This window comes from Haliotis rufescens, unplaced genomic scaffold (genome assembly GCF_023055435.1).
Source record: "Haliotis rufescens isolate VD_foot unplaced genomic scaffold, xgHalRufe1.0.p SCAF_15, whole genome shotgun sequence".
NCBI lineage: Eukaryota > Metazoa > Mollusca > Gastropoda > Lepetellida > Haliotidae > Haliotis > Haliotis rufescens.
The window spans coordinates 25425270-25452060 of record NW_025963835.1 but is presented as its reverse complement, the minus strand read 5'-3'; the positions used below and the strand labels follow the sequence as shown (position 1 = coordinate 25452060).

Here is a 26791-nt window from a genome sequence, read left to right as displayed (position 1 = left end):
ATTAGTCTGGACTAGTACAAACAGACACACACATACGTGCATGTCGCTATAAAAGTGCAATAATCTTGATTCCGATGTTAAACCCAATACAGTTGCAAAGTCGGTGTCTTGTTAAGTTGTGTTTGGGTTTTGAAGTAGTCTGTATTTTCACATTAACATGTACCAAAATGGTTTATGTTTTTGGCACAGACAAAATCCTAGTTAACAGAAATTCTGCCTTATGATAATTGCTGTATGCTGAACATTAACAATCAGATGCACCCAGTTATACAATACATATTGATCTAATGGTCAGGCTCGCTGACTTGGTTGATGTATGTTATCATATCCTAATTCCGTAGCTCAATGGTCATTATGTAAATCACTGGATTATCTGGTCCAGACTCTATTTTGTATGCCTGATAACCCCAATGATAAAAAGTTAGGGGGTCCGTACTCCAGAAGAAAACCTCACTGACCCCCTTAATTTCATACACTGGTCTGCCTTCCCTGAGTAAGTCACATGATCTACCATATTCAGAGCTCCAGATAAGCTTTTGGTGTTGTGGGTATTTTACCCATGCATTTTAAAATCATTGGGTATCAGTAATTCTATCTGTGTATTCAAATTGCTGTTACCCACTAGTTTTTACACATGTGGGTATTTAAGTTAAATATTTAAAAACACTATTCATCTAGTCCCTGCAAACTGGTGTCGTGTGGGTTCGAGAGCTTTATATAGGACTCAAAAATACCACGATACTTCCACAAGAAAGTGTGATGGCAAATGATCATGATGTAACTCTCATCGTGGAGTTTGGCAAGGTTGACGGAATGCCCGTTTATAATTTCAAAATAAGTTGCTGATTTGCTAATCGAATACGCAGGGTTACTTCACAATATTTTGATGATACGCACAAGTTTTATTTTTGTAGCGTATCTGTAATGTTCGTTGCGTATTTGATACGCTTGGATTTTATTTTAATGCGTATCTCTGCATTTCTGATACGTATTTTACGCAGATACGCAGCTTATCTGGAGCTCTGCATATTGCCCCATTGGGGTTCAAACTGTTTAATTTCAAACACTGTTGTTGGTATGTGAACCTAGGCCTGATGGAGTTTCTGTGGCAGAGGAAGGAGTACAGAGCTTTGCTGACAGCCATTGAGCTGCTGAAGAGTACCAAGACAAGGCTGTGGGTTGACACCAAGTATGTTGCCAAGCAACTGGATGGCATTGGTGGGTGCTGTTGGCACAGTACTAGAAAATGTTTATGGTTTAAGAACATCTTATCATTATCAGAGTTACGCTGTTATTTCCAGTTGATTATGTAGGGTGGATGTCTGACTTATTCCAGGAGATTTTGATATGATAGATCTTAGAGGGAGGATGTTCTCCACAGTCTAGAGTCTAGTAAATAGTATCATTTGTGAAACTTAGACTTATCTCTTGGTAATTAACATCCTCATAAACTGCTAGATTGTACATAATAAATAAACTAATAAAATTGGAGTTAGCAGTTAACCAAATATGTGTTTAATTTACTTGCTTGGACTGACTGTTAGCTCAAGCTCAACCCCTTTAAGCTATTTGCACTGTATAAATGAGGTGAATATCTATTAAACAACATCAAATGTGAATTGATTTTCATGAGCATTTTTGTTATTATTTGGACGCCACATATCATAAACTCAATAGCTCCATTTTGTTCAACTTCTTCAAATTATAAGTATGTAAATACGAAAATAATGTCTGAAGATACATTGATTGCATTAATAATACTTGGCATGAAATTTATTTTCTTGTCTTGGCTTAAGTCCTGACTATAAAAATGACACATAATTATCTCAATAAACATCTCTAAAGTATCAATCTCATTAAAATCATATCTTAGTTCTCTCTATCGCTAAACAAAGATCTAAGGACATCCCATTACGGGTCAAATCAGAATGACCTTTCATCTGACCAATCAAAGTATTGCTTACCAGATCATGAAAGTGACAGTCAGAATGTGTTTTGTAATCATGCAACCTCGAAAATGTTAACAGGGGGTATTCCGAACGACAGTTACGGCCCCTACGACTGATTCCGTCAAAATTATCGTCTTTCTCACACTTCCGTGGGATAAACATTTGAACAGAGGAGGCGTTGCACAGTACGTGGGAAGCACTGCCATACAATCTCAAATGTATATATTCTGGAATGTTTGTTTGTTCAGTTTTCAAAATTTTAATCGAGAACTGTGTCAACACATGTTTCAAGCATGGTCTGAAATGGAAGTCACCAGGTTGAAATGAGTGCCGTAATGCTTGAGAAAGCTGCTTTCTAATTGGCTGATGTTGACTTCTTGTTTGTCATTTCAGTGGTCGGTCAAAGTTCGCGAAAGATCGTTCTGACGTGACTCGTAATGGGATGTCCTCAGATCTTTGTTTAGTGGCAGCGGGAACATAGATACAACAATGAGATTGCAAAAGCATCTAAGTTACACAACGTTTAGGTTTGATCCATAACAAGAAAAAAAATTGTACATGCATCAATGTACTCATTACCAGGTGGATATTTGATACATAATTGACTTTCTTTCAGAATAATTATGTTGCTATGACACTATTTGCATATTCCCATGATTAATGAGCACTTGTGACATCTGCCGGTAGGTCCCACCATGTCCCTGTCACTGGTGAATGCTGGGCTGACAACCTTCCACAAGCTGGAGCAAACAAACCCCAGGGAAATAGAACTGGTACATCGATTAAATATAATGAAATATTTCTTCATGAAACTTTGCATATACTTCCGGCAAGTGCGGAACTGCTGCCTTTTGATGCTAAGGAATATATCAAATATAATCTTTTGCTATTCCAAGACAACAACTTTAACTGAGAGTAGTAGGATTTGTTTTTTTATGCACGACCTTTCATATATCTTTATGAAATGTAGCAAATGTATTAGGCTAGTGTAAGGACTGGTGCCTATCATTTTCACAGAAAACTAAGATTTTTTATTTAAAAATGCCATTCAAAAACTTGATACAACTGCAGCCTTACAAGGTCTGTCTTCTTGTTTCTCATTTCTCATTTCTGTCTTTCAGATTGTAAACAGACACCCTCCATTTGGCAACCAAATCCGAGATGCTCTTGCTGTCCTACCCAAATATGAGATGTCAATTGAACAGGTTAACTGTATTTGTGACATAGATATACCAAAACGACTCTATTATTTCCAGTAGTTTCTTGTTATTTGGGTGCACAGTGGCCCAGTCTTAAGGCAAGCCAACTCATTGCACAATTGCATCTTTAAGCTGTCACAATTCGCTGGTCATGGGTTTGAATCCAGTGTTGGCACCAGTTGTATTCCCAGGTGTTTCAGCATCATATCCGCTTGTGTTCATGGGTTTCACAGACTTCCATTAAGCTGGCATGGTTTAATTCCATCTCACTCACTATAGAATCTTCAGACAAAGAGGCTCAGTGACTACATTGGAATGTCTGGTATTATGCTTGAAGTGAGTGAGTGAGTGAGTATGGTTTTACGCCGCTTTTAGCAATATTCCAGCAATATCACGGTGGGGGGGCACCAGAAATGGGCTTCACACATTGTACCCATGTCGGGAATCGAACCCGGGTCTTCGGCGTGACGAGCGAACGCTTTAACCACTAGGCTACCCGACCGCTCTATTATGCTTGGAGGAGACCAACAGTTCAACCCTTGTCATGACTGATGTCTCCATGGGCGTAATGTGACCCTTATCATTTTAACTCTCTACCCCTTTTAATTTTCACTCATTGCTCTGCCTTCAGAAAGGTGTTGAATAATTTGGTCTGTGTCAGTTGAAGAGTTCGGCATCTAAACCAATGTTGTCAAACTTGTTGATAAAGCATATTTTCCTTTCTGTATTAATATTGATGAAACATTTGCACCACAAGGCTCTGAAGCTCATCTGAATTATGAAGAAATAATGGTGGCCATGTATTAAAATCAGGTTGGAATTCTGTGAGACCTTTTTAGTGGCAATAAAGCTGGGATTACTGATACAAAGTTTCAGCGCAATAGGCCTCGTAGTTTCAAATGACAGTGATACAACCGGTCAGATAACGTGACACCACAAACTTCACTTGATTTTCAATCAGGCGAGCTAACAAAGTGAACAAAGTGTGAACACTGTGTTGAGGGTGTTATGCCCATGGTGTTTGTGTCAGGCCACAATGTGTACAAGCAGCTCACTGTTATAATATTAATGGTTACAAGAGCTGAAAAATAGATGCTTTACCCCATTCGCAAGCTATTGGTTGATTTTTTGTCAGATTTTGATGTTCAACAACATATTATGAGTGACTCTTGGCATCTTTGTTACAAGCATTTGATTATTCACATATTCCTGAATACATGTGTTCTGAAGACATGTTTGTTCATTAGAAATGTGCTCCAAATGCACCCGGAGGCTGTAGATTGCGCTTCACGTGCAGGCATAAACTGTCCTGAAGACATGTTAGTTTTAAATAAAAAATCTGTTCTTCAAAACGCACCCAATGCATAAAGATCGCATCGCATGAACACACCAACTTATGGCTGTGACTGCACGTGATATGCAAGGGTTGTGTACAAATATAAGGCGGTAGCGCGCATCATCATTTAGATGGTTACAGAGATGGTTACGGAGTGTTAGACTCCCATAGGGGTAACCAACACATAAGCAGAAAGTTAGAATTAGTATTAGTCTTAGATATTTAGTTTCTTTCATTTGAAGTTTATACATCTTTTCTTCACATAATAACAGGTAATCACGTTTAATTCCTTATTGATCTTCCTTAGTTTTTAATAGGTTATCATGTTTAGTTCCTTGTTCATTTATAAAAGGTGGTCATTCAAATTTAGGTTAGTTTTCATTTAATTTAAACCACGCTCAAAAATATTTAGTTCCACTGAACAACAACATGTGTATTGATTATTATTCTACAAACATATCCAATGTTTGTGTATTATTTCAGATAAACAACTACAAGACCAACACATGTGTGCTTGTAGTCAGCATTAAATTGGCCAATAGGGAGACAATCCAGACCAAGAAGGGCTCCACAGATCACCAATCTGTGATACTCATCGGCAATCAGGACAACCACATTGTGTTCAAGTGGAGAATTGTGTAGGTCCCATGTATGATCACATTGTGTTGGGGGCACGGGTGGCCCAGTCGTCTAAGGCGCCGTGATTCGCTGTGCAGAGTTGCATCCCTTGGACACGCCAGAACCCTATGATTGTGGGTTCGAATCCCGGTTCGCCCCAATTATGTTTCTAGGTTTGTCAGCACTATACCTGTGCTCGTGGGTTTCACCGAAGTGGTAAACGTCTGAGACCTGCAAAAACTTCAGGCTTTCCTCCCTCATTAAGCTGACACGCCTTGATATAACTGGAATACTGTTAAAAGTGGCATTAAACCCAACTCACTCACTCAACATTGTGTTCTAGAGGAGAATCATGTAGGTCCCCATGTATGACAACATTGTGTTCTAGTGGAGAATCATGTAGGTCCCATGTATGACAACATTGTGTTCAAGTGGAGAATCATGTAGGTCCCATGTATGACAACATTGTGTTCAAGTGGAGAATCATGTAGGTCCCATGTATGACAACATTGTGTTCTAGTGGAGAATCATGTAGGTCCCATGTATGACAACATTGTGTTCTAGAGGAGAATCATGTAGGTCCCATGTATGACAACATTGTGTTCTAGTGGAGAATCATGTAGGTCCCATGTATGACAACATTGTGTTCAAGTGGAGAATCATGTAGGTCCCCATGTATGACAACATTGTGTTCTGGTGGAGAATCATGTAGGTCCCATGTATGACAACATTGTGTTCTAGTGGAGAATCATGTAGGTCCCATGTATGACAACATTGTGTTCTAGTGGAGAATCATGTAGGTCCCATGTATGACAACATTGTGTTCTAGTGGAGAATCATGTAGGCCCCATGTATGACAACATTGTGTTCTCTGGAAAATCATGTAGGTCCCATGTATGACAACATTGTGTTCCAGTGGAGAATCATGTAGGTCCCATGTATGACAACATTGTGTTCTGGTGGAGAATCATGTAGGTCCCATGTATGACAACATTGTGTTCAAGTGGAGAATCATGTAGGTCCCATGTATGACAACATTGTGTTCTCTGGAAAATCATGTAGGTCCCATGTATGACAACATTGTGTTCAAGTGGAGAATCATGTAGGTCCCCATGTATGACAACATTGTGTTCTGGTGGAGAATCATGTAGGTCCCATGTATGACAACATTGTGTTCTAGTGGAGAATCATGTAGGTCCCATGTATGACAACATTGTGTTCTAATGGAGAATCATGTAGGTCCCATGTATGACAACATTGTGTTCTAGTGGAGAATCATGTAGGTCCCATGTATGACAACATTGTGTTCTAGTGGAGAATCATGTAGGTCCCATGTATGACAACATTGTGTTCTAATGGAGAATCATGTAGGTCCCATGTATGACAACATTGTGTTCTAGTGGAGAATCGTGTAGGTCCCATGTATGACAACATTGTGTTCTGGTGGAGAATCATGTAGGTCCCCATGTATGACAACATTGTGTTCTAATGGAGAATCATGTAGGTCCCATGTATGACAAGACTGTGTTCTAGTGGAGAATCATGTAGGTCCCATGTATGACAACATTGAGTTTCTGGTGTATAGCTATAGAGCACCATCATCCAAAGCAATGTACTGAGATAATGGTATTCAAGTGCAGCAGTTTTCGCCTTGTTTCATGCACGTCTAAGCGTGATGGGGTACCCACCCTCCATGCACTATTCCCAAAGTTTAAGATTTGATGTATCCCTGTGTGCACGATGTCTGTACTGGGTTAGTTGTGTGTATGAATTCTCCCCAGTGACAGCCAGATCCTGAGGGATGGTGTCTGGAAGCGGAGGATCGACGTGACCCAGAGCAGTGCTGGCCCGGAACTCTATGTGCATCTCATAAGTGTGCAGTACGGTCAGTGTGTATACTTTACACTACATTGTAAAGGAATGTGATATGGGATAGATATGGGCCAGCTATCATCCAGTGTATTTATAGCCCTATTCTGTTATGATAAATACCCTGGACCCATTCCCTCCAGAAGCTGCGTTTCTGAAGTGACGTTTTCTCCTCCATCTCTCCTATACCTAACTTCGTCACAATTGTGTAGGATTTCTTATGCTGTACTTTGATTGGACGGCTATTTTAAGAATTGAGTGTTTCGAATCAGACTCTAAACGCAGCAATGGTAGAGAATGGCTAATCAAGGATGGACATGGGAAGGCATTGCTTTTTAAACCATAAAGGGTGTGGCACAGGTGTTGAAGCTTTCCTTTTCATCTTAAAGCAGATAAAAGTAGAGTATTTTTGCTGACATGTCAGATCTTACATTGTGTGACCCTGTGAAGATCCAGGTTAGAATTTGTTTTCAGCAACCCATGCTTGTTGTATGAGGCAACCAACAGGCTCGGTGATTTGGTTGATGAATGTGATTGTAGACCAGTTGCATAGATCGATTCTCATGATGTCAGTCACTGGATTGTCTGGTTTAAACTTGATTATTTACAGACCAGCGTCTTATAGCTGGAATATTGCTGAGTGCTGCATTAAAAAACAAATAAATGAACAAACATTGTGTGCCTTTCAATGTAAGAGTCCTTAAGACCCCAGATGTCGGGGTGTTTTTTTTACTGATAACTTCAGAACTGAAATGTTATATTTCTATTACTAATAATTTGAAGGAAACAACTATTTCAATGTTTGTTTTAGTTCTTATGAAGTATAATTACCATCCAAGATGTGTAAATGATGTGTTGATAATTCTTTCTCTGTGTTCAAGTTGGGCTGGATATCCATACGACATATGTACCAGTGTACCGGTGGTGTGGTGACCATGTACAGATGACTAGTGTAAGTCACGGCCTGGTGTAGCCATGTCACACATATGTACCAGTGTACCGGTGGTGTGGTGACCACGTACAGATGACTAGTGTAAGTCACGGCCTGGTGTAGCCATGTCACACATATTTATCAGTGATAAGTTATGCCAGTAAAATATAGAATATTGACCAAGGCATACTAAATTTACTAGGTTTTTTTCATGGGTCAAATTTGTTAAGTCTGTTATATCTTATAACTAACTCATTGTCAACAGATATTTTTCAAATCTTTTCATGATTTTAATCAAGGTTTTCACATGATTTGTTGCTCTTCCCGATGCAAGACCCGTTTTATCACAATATAGATTTTGATTATCGATCAGATCGTCTTAACTGGGCGCCGCCTTTTTGTTTGAATATGAGAGGTTGAATCTGATTGGTCCATAGGAGAGGTTTAGAAGGGACATAACTCTTAATAACCACTGGTGGCGCTACGATCAAGCCCAGGATTTCCAGCCTAGTTCGACAAGGGTGGAAACTGGACTTTTAAAGTCAGTTAACTCTCTTGCCTCGGGAAGATGTTAGAACAGTGCAGCCAGCATTTTGATAGTAATATCACTGCTTTCAGGACAGTGCATCAATCAATAATAATAATAATAATAATAATAATAATAATGCCTTCAGGACAGTGCGACCATCAAACATCCTCCACCAGACCCAGGATACCAGACCCAGGTGAAGCCATCTCTCCTGTCAGGGTGGTGTAATCACAAGTGCCACAATAAGGCACAGTGTGGCCACAAGTGCTGTAAGGAGGATGTCCGAACCCGCACCGACCAGGCACCTGGAAGAAACCACTCCGTCACAACACCAGCCCGGTGTCGTAATCAGAAAGGTGTCGATGCTCAGATCAGGATGCTGAAGAGTAAAGCAAGCTCACTTGATCTTCTATCAGGAACATCCAAGAGGAAAAAAGTAGGTTTGAAAATGAATTTTGTAAGACAGAGTTGACATTATTTAAAATGTGATAAAAACTTTGACTAGCCTAGTCTATTCTCAGTGATCAAACTTGAAAATTTCATACCTGTGTAACATGAGAAATCAAATGTCAATTTTTTATATATATCAAAATTCATTGCTGTTTTTGCGTTTTGCGGGGGAAGTACTAAAATGGTCACAGTACTTCTGTGCGTCTATGTGTCCGTCCGTGCAAGATGTTGTTCTTGAGCAGATCTTGAAAACCGTACAATACTTCTTCACCAAACTTAGTACATTGATAGGTCTAGCAGTGAACTGGTGCCTTTTGTTAGTTTAGGATTTAAAAAATATCTTTTTCTAGTTTCCATAGCAACAACTTTAAATTTGGCTGAAAATGTTGGTAATGCTCTTGTTGGGAGCAGATCTTGAAAGCCTTCCAATCTTTCTTCATGAAACTTGGTACATAGATAGGTCTAGTGGTGAACTGGTGCCTTTTGATGGTTTGGGATTTTTCGAGTGAACTTGGCAACAACTTTTACTTAAGCTGGAATTTGTGAAAGGGCTCATTTCCTGAGCAGATGTTGAAAACGTAACAATATTTCCTTACCAAACTTGTCAACATCGATAGGTCTTGTTGTGAATTTTGTGCCTTTTGATGTTTTGGGATTATTAAAATATATAAATATTTTTTTTAGTTTCCATTGCAACAAGTTTCATATATTGATTCAAGACAAGTATTTACCATTGCGAAGGATATTGATGACTTTGTCTTCTTGTTTCAAATAATATTGGCTAGTTATTTGTCAGGGATTTATCTAGGATTCCAATGTAAGTGCCCTTTGGCAGGCGATTTGGGGAAAAAATAATTATTTTGCTCAAATTAGTCAGTGAAATATAAGTCACTTCTACCAAGCCATAACATAATTTATTAATATATAACATGAATTTGTAATTCTGTAATTCCAATATATGAATTTGTCCTGACATTCACTGCAGACTTTTGGTCGAATGTCAGCCTCAGAATAGGTCTAGCTAAATCCCTGTCGTCCATTCATACTAAAATGTATTTGGATTACCGTATTTTCTTGAGTATAGTGCACACTTTTTCCCCCCAAAACACAGCTGTGTAGAAGGGGGAGCACATTATACACGCAATAATGAGTTTTGATGTTTTTTCCCCCCAACGGAAAGACATTACTGTGAGCATGTAACACCGGAAATACCAGGTCAACAAATCCATACTGTTGTACGCAAATTAATCATGTAATTACACAGTCTGGCTATAAAAGGTGTTCTTTGTATATCTGGACTTATGTTTGTAACTTATTTCATAAATTTTATTAAAACTTCCTTTTAATATTGTTTTAATTAATTTCGGCGAAATCGTGTGTGAAGCGATCGCAAGATCGCACAACTCACCGTTATTAACAGCAACCACGGTCAGATTACTGCTATTGACGCCTTGAAATGAACTTTAGTTGACAGAGAATAATGTCACTCTAAGATGAGATAGTAATAGAATGTTTTGGCAAAATCAAATGTGTGTGAGGTTTATTAGTTAAATAGATTTAAGAAAAAGTGAATAATATATTGAAGTTCATTTGTATTGTGTACAGATGTGTGATGTGAAACCTGGTCTCGGTCTGCAGCAGTATGCCTACCAGAAACCTCCTTCAATGAGAATACATGATCAGTATGCCAACCCACAGCAAGTACCTGCTCACTCCATGCAGGAGACACTGCACAGACACCAGCCATTCAACCCAAGAACCCCTCTTGCCAGACTTGGAAACATCCCCATTCTCAAGTATGGTGTAGGTGGGCGGAGGATAGATCCAGGGTTCATAAGCAACATGGACAAGACTCCCTCGTATCAAGATCTGTATGCAGAAGAGTGTGAGGATGAATCTGATTTTAACACGTCTGAATATGGTTTGACTGGGTTGGATAATGAAGATGGCAGTATATCCTTGCAGTACTTGTATCCAAACAGAGGTCTGATGAATCCTCAGAAAGGATGTCCGTCCCCATCCAAACTGACAGGACAAACATCGAAAGTGCTGAGAGCAGACATGCAGAGAGGCACTGCTGGGAAGTCAGGATCATCTTGTGACCTTGACCTTGCTGCAGAGTTTGACAACAGCTGGGACAGTGTGAGCATACAGCAGGTGCCCTCTGCACAGCCATCCCGGAACCACTCACCTGCACACACCTCTTGTCATGATGACTGGGCTGAGCTCCATATGTATCAGAAGGATAGAGAGGCACATGAACAAGGTTGTATATTGTTCAAGCAACATTCAAACTTTCAACTTTCCAATGTAATGATTGTATACTTACCCATTATACCTATAACAGTGCCATCCTGGAATATGTCTTAAAGGGAGACTAAGCTTGGGTTAACTGGCAGTCCATGCAAGTATGTTTCAAGTACCTCAAACACAACTTTGTTTCTCTAATGTCTGAAATTACCATATTTACACTAAGAAAATGTTTCATTTTTGCACATAATGTTAATAACGTTGTCTAGACCTAGACTCAAACTCGGTACCAGTGTGCAGAATACCGGTAGTCCCGCTTTTAGGTGCAAATTGTCTGTCACCCGTCATGGTCAACTGTGAACCTAGCTAAAACTGCTGGATGGATTGAGCTCATACATTTTATAATTGTCCCAACCATTATGACAATGAGTTGAATCAATGAACAATCTTTGAAGGCATCAATATTGAAAGTTGAAAAATATATGTCTTCAGTCTAGAGATCTAGAGCTGAATGATAATGACATTATGGTAACTAGTAACATAAGTACCCTTATTTCCTACGAAGGCAAACATATCACGGTTCATAAAAATCATATGTGCACACATCACGAGACAACACTGTATTGTTTCCATCATCCGAACGGCATTGTGATATCATTCGAATCTTATTGTGACGTGAGGTCGGATGACGTCACACTAGAAACTACATCATATCTGAAGATTGTTGACGCCATTCGACAAATTGTGGCTCTGCTACTGTTGCAACTTGGTGTCCCTATAGGTAAACACTAAAATTCGTCTCTCTCTCTCGGGAAATACAGGAATTGAGACACTCGTGTTGTAAACATAGTATGACATGAACAATCATATAATATCCTCCATATATCTGCACACAACATGTAGACAGTGTTGAAGAAACATTTTCAACCTTTTCTGCACAACTGCTTTGAGTGTTGAGTAGTACAAATCTTGTAAAAATAAATTCAGACATGTTTGACATAGATCCTGATGACTGTTTTTTACAAGTGTGGTCTCAAGGAATTGGCACAAATTTTGGTGGTTGTTTTTACAGAGATGTTTGGAATCGATCCTGATGGCTTTTCACCTGAGTGTTTTACAAGGGAGGATCTGCAGGAGCTGGACAGACACAGCAACCTTCACTCTAAAGATATCAGGCAGCCAGAATCTTATAACACAAGAACAAACATGTACCCATCAAGGGACAGTTACCTACAGCCTCAAACATACAGCAGGTCTGTTCAACAGCAGAATCAGTACAGGAATGTTGGCAGTGTGTGCGGGGATGGACACAACCAGCTGTCAAGTCCTGGTGTGGAGGAGGTCAGCAACAACACTGTGGTGTTTACAACAAGTCAGTCCAGGTAACACTTCATCTTGCCTGAATTTGACAGAAATGTCTTAAAGATGTTTGCTGTGATCTTGGTCCTGCATCATATGTTTAATGTTATGGACCGCCTCTGTGGTGGAGTGGATAGAGTGTCTGGTTGGAAGGTTGGTGGTTCTATGCTTAAAAGATGGTACTTGTTGTTTCCCTGCCTAGCATACAACATTAAGGGAATGAAACAAGGATTGCCGGCTCAGGGTCAGTTTGCTGTGTCTGATTGAAGTATCCATGTTAAACTGCAGCATGATATCTTAGTGGGCTAGCACTGTAAAACTAGCATTTAACTTGACTAGTACAAGCAGCCACAAACACCCATACAAGCATGCACATCACAGTAATATTGAACGCAATGTTAACCCCCCTTTTCACCTCGTCTTATTATTATGATTGTCACACAAGTTGCTACAATGATGAATTACACTGTATGAATCTAGGGATGGATAGTAATATCTTGATGTCATAAACCGATTTACCCTGATTATGATCCTTGGGGCGTAGCACCATATATACATACAAGTCACTGTCATCAGTGTGACATTATAATTAAATATTAATTGTTGTGTTTCAGCGATGATGAACTATGTTACGTAGGAGAAATACTCGGGAGACAGGGCTGTGATACACTGCAACCAACAACCCCCAACCCAAACAAACAGTATGGAGAATTGAGGCCAGGTAACACCCCTGTCCCAGACAATGCACCATGTGGAGACATGCTACCGGTAGGAATGAAATCCCCTCCCTATGGCTCCGACACACGGCCTCCCAGATCTAGAAAACATAGTTTCGGACAAGTTGTAGCCTGGGTGGCCGACTCCGACTCCTCCCCCTGTAGCCAGAAGTCCATCCCAAGGTCAAGGACACCACTGCTTAAAAGGAGCACCCTAATGGTTGAGCTGCAGAAAAGGTAATGCAGGGCTCCTGATAATGCATTAAGCTATTGATTTACTCACATTCACATCGGGTATGGATAGTTTTCCTTGGGTATACCAGTATTTTATATATGTACAGTAAACTACGGTTATAACGAACACGCTTTTTGGATATAACAAACTTACCTTTTTGGTCCCGACTATTTGCTGTAGTTATGCTGTATATATGCCTATAACGAACTACTACGGTTATAACGAACTAAAATTAGTAGTCCCTTTGAATTCCTTATAACCATACTTTACTGTATTAATATATATTTACTCTCTTGTGTCCAGCCTATTGGCATGATTGGGGTTTGTAAACCAAGGAGAAAATAATTCTACTTCTGTGCTACCAGATTTTCAAGTTACTACTTCATTTGTAATATTTTGCAGACACACTGCGAATATTTCTGATGATTGTTGTCTTTATCTCCATAATGTAATGCTTTGCCATTGCTTTGAGGCAATACAGATTTCAGTCTGACCAGTTGTTTTAACAGAACACCCACATATGGCTCAAGGACCACTGACAGTGAAGAAAAGTCCATGGTAAGTTAGTTTGACAACATCTCCATCTAAAGTTTATATTAATGACGTGGTTTAGATTACATTGAAAGTACTGTTGGCTGGACATTAGAAAAGTCAAGTTTTGCCTGTATTTGTCAGCAAATAGTACCCTACAATATGGTCAGTCCAGTTATTGTAACTACTATAGGGTTATGTGGCATCCAGCAGTGAACGGGTACCCGGGAGGATGAGATGGTAATGTGACTGTTAACATTCTTGAGCCTCACAGGCAGCTTCAGGTGTATACTCCCCAGGGAGCTCAGACTAAACATTGAGTGCACACTGAACCATTGACCGGGGTAATTATGTATAGAGCTTTGAGCTTACTTAAAGGGGTGGATATGTCACATTACAAACATACTTACACATTTATATTATTATCCTGTCATGCTATCATACAATGATACTGTTATGGCAGTTTGAAAACTTAACTGGGGACATTGATTGTCAGTTTGCATGACTCTCTTAAAATATTCTCCCACATGAAAACATGAAAAATTTGAATTGTAGAATCAGAGATTTATCTGCACCTGCTCAGAGGCCAATATTCCCCAAGTCTGCAGCTAATGTCACTAAAAGTTCCCAAATAATAATAACAAATTTCCCAGTTCATGTTATGTAGTAATAACTATGGCTTTAAAGAAGTGACTTGTAATGGTTTGTCTGGTACGGATTGTTTACAGGTTGCTGTGAATCTTGGTGACTGCAGCATTGAACAATGTCCACTTATTCTAATGTAGTAGCTGACCCATAAAGATCCAGGGTAAAATAGGTCCTCAGCAACCCATGTTCGCCGTAAAAGGTGACCTTGCTTGTTGTAAGGCGACTAATAGGGTCGAGTGGTCAGGCTCGCTGACTTGGTTGATGCATGTCATTGTGTCCCAATTGTGTGGATCGATGCTTATGATGTCAATCACTGGATTGTCTGGTCCAGACTCGATTATTTACAGACTGACGTCATATATGGACTATTGCTGAGTGTGACGTTAAACAAGAAACAAACAAACAAAATATAGTAGCTGTCATCTTGTTTCAGCAGCTGTCTAGTGACCGGGTGTACCCAGAAACAAACACATCCAGCTTCTTCCATGTGTTCAGGTATGTCACTTAGTGAGGTGAAATGGGGTTTAATATGCCATTCTTTTAATAACTTGGTTTACGGATATTATACACACACAAAAAATTCAGATTAGGTGATCGAAATAAAAATAAAAGTAGGGTTTCCAAGTCACAATCTTTCTACAAATGTTCTTTAGAAGAGTATAAGATTTCATCATGTGACTTAGCTTCAAGTATAATATCCTTAGTATTTTCAATAATAGAGCCATCTTCCAGCTGAAATTGTGCCTTCCCTTACTGATATAATTCCTATTTTCTTATTTGCAAAAATACCGGCTAACCTTTTCTCCTTTATCAATCCACTTAGCTCTTGACCATATTATGCTAAACTCCTTTTCTGTGGTTCGAATGTTGTCTAATTCTTTTTTCCTCTGCTCCAATTCTTTATTGTTTTTAGGAAAATCTGTTCCTAACTATTTAATCTTCCTCAACATTTCATGTTCCTGTTGAACTCTAGACTTCTTCAAATAAGAACAATAAGAACCATTTTCCCCCCTGATTTCCATAAAAAGAGTCTCCATTAATAGCTGGTCATTAATATTGAATTCAGCTTGAAATAGGGCAAGTGGATGTGAGTGAATGAGTGTCCATGTCAATGTCAAATTAAAAGAAATCCATAATATTTCCATACCTCGAACAGGAATCTTACTTCCAGTATTAACATCCATAACGATAGCTTCTGGAACTAATTTAATAACCTTGCTTGTGTTTTTCTTAAGTTGTCTATGTCTTTTCTTGCTTGGGTCAGGCACTACCCTGGGTATGAGGTTATATCTGCAACAGGGACTCATGTCCGGACTTGTGCTACTTTTATACAAATACAATGTATAAATTTTAAAGTACAGAAAATTTAATGATTTAATCATTGCAATCATTCATCATGCTGTCTTTTCCTGTGTCCAACATTTGTTATCAGTATTGTTCGTGTTTCAGGCCCAACATGACGGACGACATAGGCGACATGAATGAAAACATTTTTGCTGGCATTTTCTGAAAACTCTCCTTCAACATGTTCAAGACATTTCTTGCTGCCAAAATATGAAGCACTTCGATACTAGCTAGTACAGTCACCTGTTTGGAATTTTAGTTCTGTGAACTATTATGCTACACAACATGTAATAAGGATATTTATTCTGGGTGTCTAGCTGGGGACTGATTGTTTCGAGTTGTCATGGAATTTCTGTATTTGTTTCATTTGATTTTCATATCAATGTACTGGTATTTACACATTCTGTTACGTTGGTGTCACAACAGTAGATTGAATAGCATATGAAATTTCCACTTTTCCTGATGTCTGATGTTGAGTCTGTGATATTTACCCAACTGTGATAAAAAGGTTCATTTCTGTTTCATATGTACTGTTATATAGTGGCAAATGAACATGCTGAATACGTCTGTCACCTAGTTCATGGACCTGACAGTGTAGAATATTTATTGGTTTATTAAACTATGTATCAACTAATGTGTGCTTGTTCCGAAAAGAAAAATTAATACTTAAAGATAGATATAACAAAAGTTCACATGGTAAAATCATTAGCCATAATCAACCGCCCATCTATTATCCTTTAGGATACTCTTAACATTAGACAAACTTGGGTATCCCTGGTCAACTTTACAGTCCTTAAAGGCTCCGATCCAATCCATTGGGTCACATGTACCCGGTAGTAGAAAGTACTCCAACCTCACACATCAATGTTGCTCCAGCTGCATGTTCACAGAGAATTGCACAGTCTTGGGGCAAGAGGGGAAAGTTGAAAAGACTTGATTCACCCTTTGCATTCACAACTGTAACTTTATATCCCAATATATATCCTTTATTACTTGGGATCAACAGTGTCTGATGGTTTCCACACATCTTCCATTACCTAGTGTTGTAATATTGCACAACCTTCGTGCTGATATAATGTCACTTCCAGCTAACTACCAGTCATGACGTCTTCTCTTGAATCTGTTTGCAGCAATAAAGGTCACATTTTGGGTTGAAAGAGAAATCCAGCCACCCTATCTCTCCAAAACACATAATTGCAATGCAGTTATACTTTGTGTCAAAGTTTGAAATATTTTGAAATTTCTGGATCGTTGTTCACAATATCAATCACTGGATTGTCTGGACCAGACTATTATTTACAGGTTGCTGTCACACAAGTCAAAATGTCCAAAACGCTGACCTGTTGGCCATGAATGAACAGTTTGGGCCTGCTTGACCTTGTTTCGCCATTTTCTCCTTTATTAAAAGGTGTTGGATGGTGAAACTATGCATGGACTATCCTCTCCTACATTTGGTCACACCAATTCTTTTCAAAGTCAAGTTTGGTTCCATGGCAACATATGAGAAAAGTTCTTGAAAACAACAATGCAAATAAGAATTTTTAACTTTACTGATGGCTTTTTACATAGGAAACGGAAATATACAGACATAACTTAAAATTCAAATTTAAAGTCAAAGTAAGATTGATCAAAAAAGTGTACTCTGAGATAGCCATCTTCCCCTCCACTTGTGTAGCTGAAACAAACATAAGCACAAATTAAAGTCAGTTTACAACATATTCCAAACAACTATCAGCTGACTTTTAGGAATTGGAACACTTCATGTTAACCCTTTGACAAAGAACTAACATGTCATTAAGAGATCTAAGACTACTGTGGTATTAACAGATCAAAGCACTGTTGTAGCATCAAAATAAATGTGGCATTTACACCAGTCAGCAAAATTTCAGGCACAACTGACTTCCTGTAAGTAATCGAGTCTGCACCAAATTAACCCATAGCAGACAGTACAAGTAACAAGGAAACTAGTCTGCTTTTACGAAGAGCATGGGATACAAGGAAGCTTTTGGTTTGTTTGTTGTTTAACGCTGCACTCAGCAATATTCCAGCTATATGACGGCGGTCTGTAAATAATAGAGTCTGGACCAGACAATCCAGTGATTGACCTCGTGAGCATCGATCCACGCAATTGGGATACGATGACATCCATCAACCAAGTCAGTGAGCCTGACCACCTTATCCCGTTAGTCGCCTCTTACTACAAGCATAGTCGCCTTTTACACAAGGAAGTTAGTCGTCTCTCATGAAGAGCATGGGATACAAGGAAGCTAGTCCGCTCTTACTAAGAGCATGGTGTTAAGGAACCTAGTCTGCTTTTACGAAGAGCATGGTGAACAAGTAACCTTGTCTGTTCTTAAGAAGAGCATACAAGAGGGATACAAGGAAGCTAGTCTGCTCTCACAAAAACATAGGGTACTAGGGACTTATTCCAGTTAGTTATACGTAGTCTGCTCTACATGGAGCATGGGGTAGTGTTAGTCTGACCCTGAATCCAGAAAGGGGTAAAGAATACAGAGCACAATACAAACCCACCTTTTGCCGTCAGGATGAAATGAAACACTGTTGATTGGACCAAAGTGACCCTTGACCCTGCCGAACTCCTCCTCAAAGATCATGTGAAAGAACCTAGCGTCAAACTTTCCAATCCTTGTTGAAGTGGTGGTGACATCCATAGCCTCCTGCCCACCACCCAACACCACCTGAAACAGAGACACTTCTGCTGAACCTGGTCCAAATACGAATATACTCATCCTCATTTATCCAGGGTATTGTATCTTCATTCTATAATGATTAATACCCTGAACCCACTTCGCCATCACAGCGATGGAAGTTTGTCTGTTGTTTAACGCCTTACTTGGCAGTCTAACTTATCAAATCTTGACAGACAATCCAGTGATTGACATTATGAGCATCGATCTACGCAATTGGGATGCATCAGCCATGCCAGCGAGTCTGACCATCTGACAAGCATGGGTTTGCTGGAGGCCAATTTTAACCTGAGTCTTAACGGGTCCTTTTCAAAAGTGACATCACAATCTCTTACATCACTAACCTTTCATTCGCTCATGACTATGATTTATTTGGCCGGCTATTTTTAGATTCATGTTGTTTACATCAGATTGGAAATACAATCCCCTGGATAAACAAAGATGGGTGGTAAACTAGCTGTTGATATTCTATTGCAGAGCAGACACTTTACATAGTAATAATCCCTGTGTAACTTGACTCATAACCTGATAACAGGAATTGGGTCAATCCCCACAAGGATTTGTTGTCAACAACACTCACATGTTCATAGATGGGTGAGAGAGATGCTGAATTGATAGGTCGCTCCGTCTTGTAGCTCTTCATGAATTCGAAAGTCTTTGTGTCATACAGCTACGGAAAAAATATTCAGGGATTGGATTACAAGAAATACAGTCACAGCTCACACAGACAAACAAAGTAGGAATAAGTAAATTAATGATAGTCCTAAGACCATCCCCCAACTATAATAAACAACCAGTCGCTCAATACAGCGAATACAGTATGTCAAAAATTACACTTTAAGTATTATATGGATCATCCCTATTGTCTCATCTTTATTTACGTATCCAACTTATAAATGCCTTCCGAAAATGTGGGTATATTTAAGGCCCACTCTCACCTTGGCCGATGTGTCTTTTGAGGCTGTGATGAACATAGATCCGTCTTTTGATAACTGAATATCATTGATGTTCTTCGTATGTTCCTTGACAGAGTTCACCTTTTCGCCAGTCTGTGAAAATTCAAAGAAAATCTCTCACACACAACACAACAAAACAATCCAATATTTGTGTAATGACCATTTTTGTGCCAATTCTGAACAAATTCATAAAGCCCGGGAAGGAAATTAGCACAAGCCCACTAGTTGGGGCCAATTTTGTTAGTGTTAAAGGTAAGTCAGCAGGGCTCACTAATACCCGACTTTGACTCCACATATTTTCAGGTTCATAACATGAAAAAAAGCAATCCACATATAGAAATATAACTTTGCATTGCACCTCTCCAATTGGTGTAGAAACTGTACCCCCAATTGGAAAAGAATCCATGAAGTAGTTTTCAAGTTATAGGTCGCATAAATGTTGAAGTAAAAGAATTCTAAGTACAACACGTGAAAAAAAGAAATAATATTTTTTCAGAAAATACACCTAAAATCAAACTATGCACTGCACCTCTTCCGTTAGTATGGAAACCGATCACTAAATTTGAAAAGAATTCATGCAGTAGTTTTCAAGTTATAGGTTCCACAAATGTTTAAGTAAAAATATTCTAACTGATCTGACTTTAAGCTGAATTTTTCAAAAAAATCAAAATATTGAAATCAAACTTTGCACTGGTAACCCTGTACATATAAACCCAGCATTCCAGCATCATGAACTAATGTCTTGCCCACAAGGCTACCCCACCGCCCCTTGGCCTACAACAGAGTTGCCTTACCTTTAGGTCATACTGACAAACTTCTCCGTTCTCATGGCCAGTGATGATGCATTCCTCATACGGACCCCAGATGGCAGACGTGATCTTTGACCCATCAATCGGTATCACCATCACTGGTTCATTGGAGGCTGAAATGTCAATAAACCCAGGGTTACCATGGTTACACATGACTAAGAATCAACATTCATACAAATCTGACTAGTTTCTTTGTTTCACAAGCCAGATATATCATCCAGAAAGTATATGTAGGCTTGTGTGATGTTATCTTTGGAAGCTACCCAACACAGATGTATATTGTTATGTGAGGTGAGGTGAGGTGAAATTGGGTTTAACGTCGCGTCCAAGATTATTGCACTTATATAGCGACGTGCATGCACGTGTATGTGTGGCTGCTTGTACTAGTCCGGACTGATGCCGATTTATAGTGCTAGCTCACTGAGATACCATGCCGCAGTTTAACATGAATACCCCACTCAGACGCAGTATACTGACCTCGAGCTGACCAGTCCTTGTTTTAGCCCCTTAATGCCGAGCGCCAGACAGGGTAACAACAAGTACAATCTTTTAACGTCTTTTTGTATGACGCGGCCCGGGATCGAACCCTGGACCTTCCGCTCTCCGGGCGGACGCTCTACCACAAGACCACGGAGGCGGTCGTATATTGTTATGTACAATATATGTACCGTGTTGTTGATTGAGTTACCTCCCTTGTTCTATGTATGGCACTCATCGTGAGCAAATAAACCCATGTCATACTAAGAACCTTGTCTGCGGCCACTGCTAATACTTGTAGCGCTACCTGCGCCACAGAGAACCCACTGCAATACTGTGTTAAAATAGCATCCACATAAATGCGTAAGTATGGTTTTACGCCTCTTTCAGCAATATTACAGCAATATCACTGCGGGGCACACCCGAAATGGGCTTCACACATTGTACCAATGTCAGAAATCGAACCCAGGGCTTCGGCGTGACGCGTGATCGCTTTAACCACTAGGCTACCCGACCGCCCCACATCCACATAAAGTGTCACACGTCTATCTCAATGCACTCGGGCTAGTTGGATGTTTTGATCTTATGCAATATTGACTCCAGACTTGATTATTTACAGACTGCCATCATATAGCTGGAATATTGCTGAGTGCGGCATTAAACAACACTGACCGACTGAGTATGGTTTTACGCCGCTTTTAGCAATATTCCAGCAATATCACGGCGGGGGACACCAGAAATGGGCTTCACACATTGTACCCATGTCGGGAATCGAACCCGGGTCTTCGGCGTGAGGAGCGAACGCTTTAACCACTAGGCTACCCGACCTCCCCCATTAAACAACAAACAAGCAAGCAAGGTCCTTGAGAAATGTTGAGTTTGGGTCCTGAAGTATTTGATTTTGTTTGTTTGTTGTTTAACGCCGCACTCAGCAATATTACAGCTATATGATGGCGGTCTGTAAAATAATCGAGTCTGTACCAGACAATCCAGTGATTGACATCATGAGCATCGATCCACACAATTGTCGCCTTATACGACAAGCATAGTCGCCTTTTACGGCAAGCATGGGTTGCTGAAGACCTATTCTACCCTGGAATCTTCACGGGTCTGTAGTATTTGAATCCAGTTACTCCTAAATCTTTAACTTTCCATATTAGGTCAATGACAAGGACTCCTTGACGTCCATGGATGCTAAATACATGTAATTGCATCAAAGAAAATTTCAGAAAAGTGTCAGACTGTTGGGAAACTTACAATCGTTGATGTCAAAGATGTCAATCTCACAGGGCAATCCCATGGTCTTGTCTGTGGTGTACATAAGGAGGTTCCCGCTGTATGAGAAACCACATGACCTGACGGCTGTGCGAGACTCCAGCACGTTCAGTGTCTTGCCTGCAAAACACACACAGTACAACTACAGTGGATCCATACATGTGGTTTTTTCCTCCTGATTTTTTTATCACTTTATTTCTTTTTTTCTTGGGTACAGATAAGACATGTTATTTCAATAGTATATTACGGGATTACATTATGTTGGTCAATATGAGTATATGAAATTATTCTATTGTGATACATATCAAATACATGTAAGATAGGCACATTTGTCAACACAGTATGGTAATGCAAGGTTGTGGCATGTCAACCAGAAGATCATAAATGTATCATTTTCACATTTCATATATGAGACTTATTTTTGTGTATGATATAAGCTGAAGAGATATTTTTTTAGTTTGGTAATATTAGGGAGAGAATTTGAACATTTTTTTGGAGTAGATATATGCTTTGTTGCAATCCTCCTGATTTTTACAAATTATTTTTATCCCCCCCCCCCCCCAAATATAATGACGGGGGATATAGCCATCAGTATGTCCGTCAGAAACTTGGTACACTTACCAATCAGGCTCAGTAGTAGTGCCTTTTGCTATTTAGAGATTTTTAGAATTTTTTATTTTTGTCTTTTCCATGGAAATATGATGAACTTAGGAAATTTGAGGGTAGTGCTCTTGTCCGGAGCATATTTCCTAAACCCTACAACCTAGCTTTACAAAACTTGGTACACTTACCAATCAGGCTCAGTAGAAGTGCCTTTTGCTATTTAGAGATTTTTAGAACTTTATATTTTTGTCGTTGCCATGGAAATATTATGAACTTAGGAAATTTGAGGGTACTGCTCTTGTCCAGAGCATATTTTCTAAATCGTACAACCTAGCTTCGCAAAACTTGGTACACTTAACAATCAGGCTCAGGAGAAGTGCCTTTTGTATTTAGAGATTTTAAGAATTTATATTTCCTTGCCAATCTAAATACATTTGAAGGTACACATAGTTTACCGACATGCCACGTCGGGGGGATATCTCATCTTCGGACGACTCTTGTTCATTTCAGCAGGCATGTACATTTGGCACATATTTACATAACAGTACATGGTTTTGGAGACAAATGACAAAAAATAAGAGTCAACAATATTCCTTAATTTGCACTCTATGACAGACCATGTGATGGCCGGTGCAAAATGAGCTTCTGACTCAAATAGAATATTATGAATGTGTGAAAGCTACGCAGTACATAGCTAAGATGACACACAGCCTTAAATAAGACAAGTATCCATGTACTGTATCAGAACTTTGCTGTCAAGATATGTATTGTAAACGTATTGTGACAGCCACAGTTAATTTGATCTTCCTTTCTCCAGACTATAACTCACCTGTCTCACAATCCCATAACCTGCAGGTGTTGTCAGCTGCGCCAGTCATCACCTTGGTTGTGTCCCCTGGTCAGAGGTCAAGGACATTCAAACTCTACATCAAATACTTACACAACACTGATTCTGATATTCAAGAATATCCAGAAAGAAAATGCCACTTGATAGACTTGTCCAAATAATTATATTAAATAGGATAAGTAAAAGAAAAATAGGAAACAGAATCCTCCAATCTCCCTAAAATCAGATCTTAGTTCTTGCTACTACTAAACAAAGATCTGAGGACATCCCATTACAGGTAATGTCAGAACGACCTTTCGCGAACTTTGAGCGAAGATTGAAATGACGAGCAAGAAGTCGACATTAGCCAATCAGAAAGCAGCTTTCTGTTTTAAGGCACAAGTTTCAAACTGGTGACTTCCATTTCAGACTACACTTGAAACACATGTTGACAAAGCTCTTGATCAAACACAGGAAAACTTGTATAAAAGCGCATTCTGGAATGTCTTATATATAGTCAAGAGTGTATGGCAGTACTTCAAACATACTATGCAACGTCTCTTCTGTTCAAATGTCTATCCCACTAAAGCGAGAGACAGATGTTTTTGACAAAATCATTCCTTGTTTGGAATATCCTGTGTTATCTTTTTTGAGGTTGCATGATTAGAAATCACATCCCTACTGTCACTTTCCTGATTTGGTTAGCGCGCTCTGATTGGCCGGATGAAAGGCCGCCCTGACGTGACCCATATTGGAATGTCCTCAGATCTTTGTTTAGTGGTAACGAGAACTAACATTTCATTTAATGAGATTGTTGACCCCTCCCATCCCACTTCTGGATGCCTCCAATATGGCCAGCGTGGGTTAAATATTCCAGCTATATAAAGGCAGCCTTTAAATAATCGTGTCTGGAACATCAAATAAGATTCATTTTCAGGTTTTGATGATAATAAGACTATCACCAACTCAGCTTACTAGAGCAAACAGAAGTTTACAAGACCCTGTCTTAGACTAGTGGCTAAAGTTGCAGACAGCCATTATCAAGCATGTGATCATGAGTGGGACATGATTATTTGGCTGATTGGGTTTCTGCATGTCCAGTGAAAACAGTGCCAAGGATACAGTTAACGTCAATGCACCAAACAGCACCATTGTGTCCTTGGAAGGTGCCAAGTCTTTCTCCATTCAATGAATACCAAACATTTGGCTCTTGATCCTTAGCTGATGAAAATAACAAGTCTCCTTCTCGGCTGTATTTGATTTGTGTGATGGACCTCTCGTGTCCTTGAAGCAGTATAGGCCTCTGGAACAGGAAATACAACATGTCTCAAGCGTATTACTTAATAAGCATGGTAAGTAGTTCTTAAGGGTTGACAACCAACTAGGGTGAAAATTCACTGACATATACTGATCAAAGAAGGTGAAGAACAGCCTTTTCTTTCATGTTAATCTCTCTAGTTAATCTGTCATGGCATGAAATATGAAATCGGGCGTTACTTCACTTGTTTTGAATGTGTGTATGTGTGTGTGTGTGTGTGTGTCAAACTTACAACTGACCATATAATCCCATGTTTCTTAACAATAATATTTACAAAGTTCCCCATGAAAAACATGTCATGGCTGATCGGCTACAATGAACTTTTAACATTAACTTGACTAACATGGGACTAAGCTCCACGGTGAGTATTCACAGTGTGCAACTGAAACATTGTCCCTGTGTATTTACAGTATCTCAGGAACTGCTAGATTGACATACATGACACAATTACAGGTGGTCCAAGAATAATCTCCCTCTATCAGGTCAATGGAGATTACGCATATTACTCAATTATGTTGCAATGGTCATACTCAAGATGCTCATGGATACTTTGTATGACAGTAACCTGATCTTGTAACACACACTTCGAATCATTGAAGCACGCTAATTCAAACTGTAAGGTTTTTAATAGGCTGTATCACCATATCACAGCGTGTGTTCTGAATTCAGATAATTTCAAAATGTTACTACCAAATCATGCTAATGTTGTATCAACCATTTGTCAACAGCTGGTCATGTTAATATCATTGATGTAACTCACACTTTTTGGATAACCTAGTTATGAACATGAGAATAACTACAGTAATTATAAGTTAAAAACATTGAGCAGCCATATGGTCTCAGGCTCGTAGCGACGGAAAGAACTCCAAATTGAGTCCAATACATCCACAATCAATATGACATATGGCCGATTCTTGCAGGCGCAATACACACAAAATAGTCAAAACATTTACATTTGGAAGTCGATCGGATTCTAAATGTAATCTACAATGGGAAAGCGTTCATACTTAAAAGAATTCTATTTTGTCTTAACCCAGTGATAGAAATAATGTAGGAATAAGAGATACTTTCAACATACCATGCTGTCTTTATGATGGATAGTCAAACAGGAAGCATGGGCAAGCGAGCGATTTTGCGCATGTGTAAACTCAAAAAGTACTCTGCACTCAACCTTGTTAAATCATGTTGTCGTCTTTAAACGAACAGGACACCTGCTGAACATTTCTCACTATTTACTTAAAACATAATTTAACTGTACAGACGTAGGTGATTTTAAAACAATCCACAGAGTTTTGCGTAAAATGTAATTGATTGATTTACGGCCCTATTTAGTTGTATGTGATCATCACGCCGAAAGCGCGTGGCAGATCATGGCAATACGCTATAAATAAATCAGGTTAAAAATCTATTATATACTTTTCAAAAGAAGTTAAAAATAATATGGTTAATTAGTCATGGCTGATTGTTTTGCAAAAATACAATCTTATAATTGTGGGTGTTCTATAACATGTTTTCGGTAGTATATGATGTTACAGTCAAATACAGTGAGTCATACTGTTGTCCGTAAATTTTCTTTTAGACATTTTATGTATGTTTAACTTGAATTGTGTCTCTTGTCTTGTGCAAATCTACAAGTATATGTACTTGCATACAGTAATTTGATAAACACCGCTGTGAGTGAGAATGGTTTCACGTTGCTTTTAACAATAATCCAGTAACATCACGGCGGGGAACACCAGGAATGGGCTTCACACGTTGTACCCATGTGGAGAATCGAACTGGGTCTTCAGCTTGACGAGCGAACGTTTAAACCACTAGGCTACCCCACTGCCCCCACCGCTGTGGCGTTACCACA

At 39.3% G+C, this 26791-nt stretch overlaps 2 protein-coding genes across 2 annotated transcripts in view; one reads left to right on the top strand and one right to left on the bottom strand.

Moving 5' to 3' along the window:
• The window catches only part of LOC124151027 (probable ATP-dependent DNA helicase HFM1), a 46331-nt gene extending 30187 nt beyond the window's left edge, over positions 1-16144 (top strand). The window contains exons 26-38 of the mRNA XM_048395861.1: positions 1090-1218; positions 2637-2722; positions 3071-3154; positions 4968-5122; positions 6884-6987; positions 7853-7923; positions 8577-8867; positions 10487-11147; positions 12204-12513; positions 13105-13443; positions 13951-13999; positions 15054-15115; positions 16070-16144. Of these exons, the coding sequence (XP_048251818.1) occupies positions 1090-1218; positions 2637-2722; positions 3071-3154; positions 4968-5122; positions 6884-6987; positions 7853-7923; positions 8577-8867; positions 10487-11147; positions 12204-12513; positions 13105-13443; positions 13951-13999; positions 15054-15115; positions 16070-16130 (2402 nt within the window). The 3' untranslated portion in view covers positions 16131-16144. The remainder of the gene's footprint in view (positions 1-1089; positions 1219-2636; positions 2723-3070; positions 3155-4967; positions 5123-6883; positions 6988-7852; positions 7924-8576; positions 8868-10486; positions 11148-12203; positions 12514-13104; positions 13444-13950; positions 14000-15053; positions 15116-16069) is intronic.
• A 1352-nt stretch (positions 16145-17496) lies between these two features.
• LOC124151012 (eukaryotic translation initiation factor 3 subunit I-like) lies at positions 17497-26089 on the bottom strand. The gene is made up of 9 exons (XM_046523241.2): positions 26015-26089; positions 24741-24921; positions 23622-23687; positions 22172-22309; positions 20423-20550; positions 19611-19721; positions 19253-19342; positions 18497-18663; positions 17497-17639 (listed from the first exon to the last, which is right to left on the bottom strand). The coding sequence occupies exons 1-9, from the start codon at positions 26015-26017 to the stop codon at positions 17558-17560; spliced, it is 966 nt and encodes a 321-aa protein (XP_046379197.1). The 5' UTR covers positions 26018-26089; the 3' UTR covers positions 17497-17557.
• Positions 26090-26791: the final 702 nt, after the last annotated feature.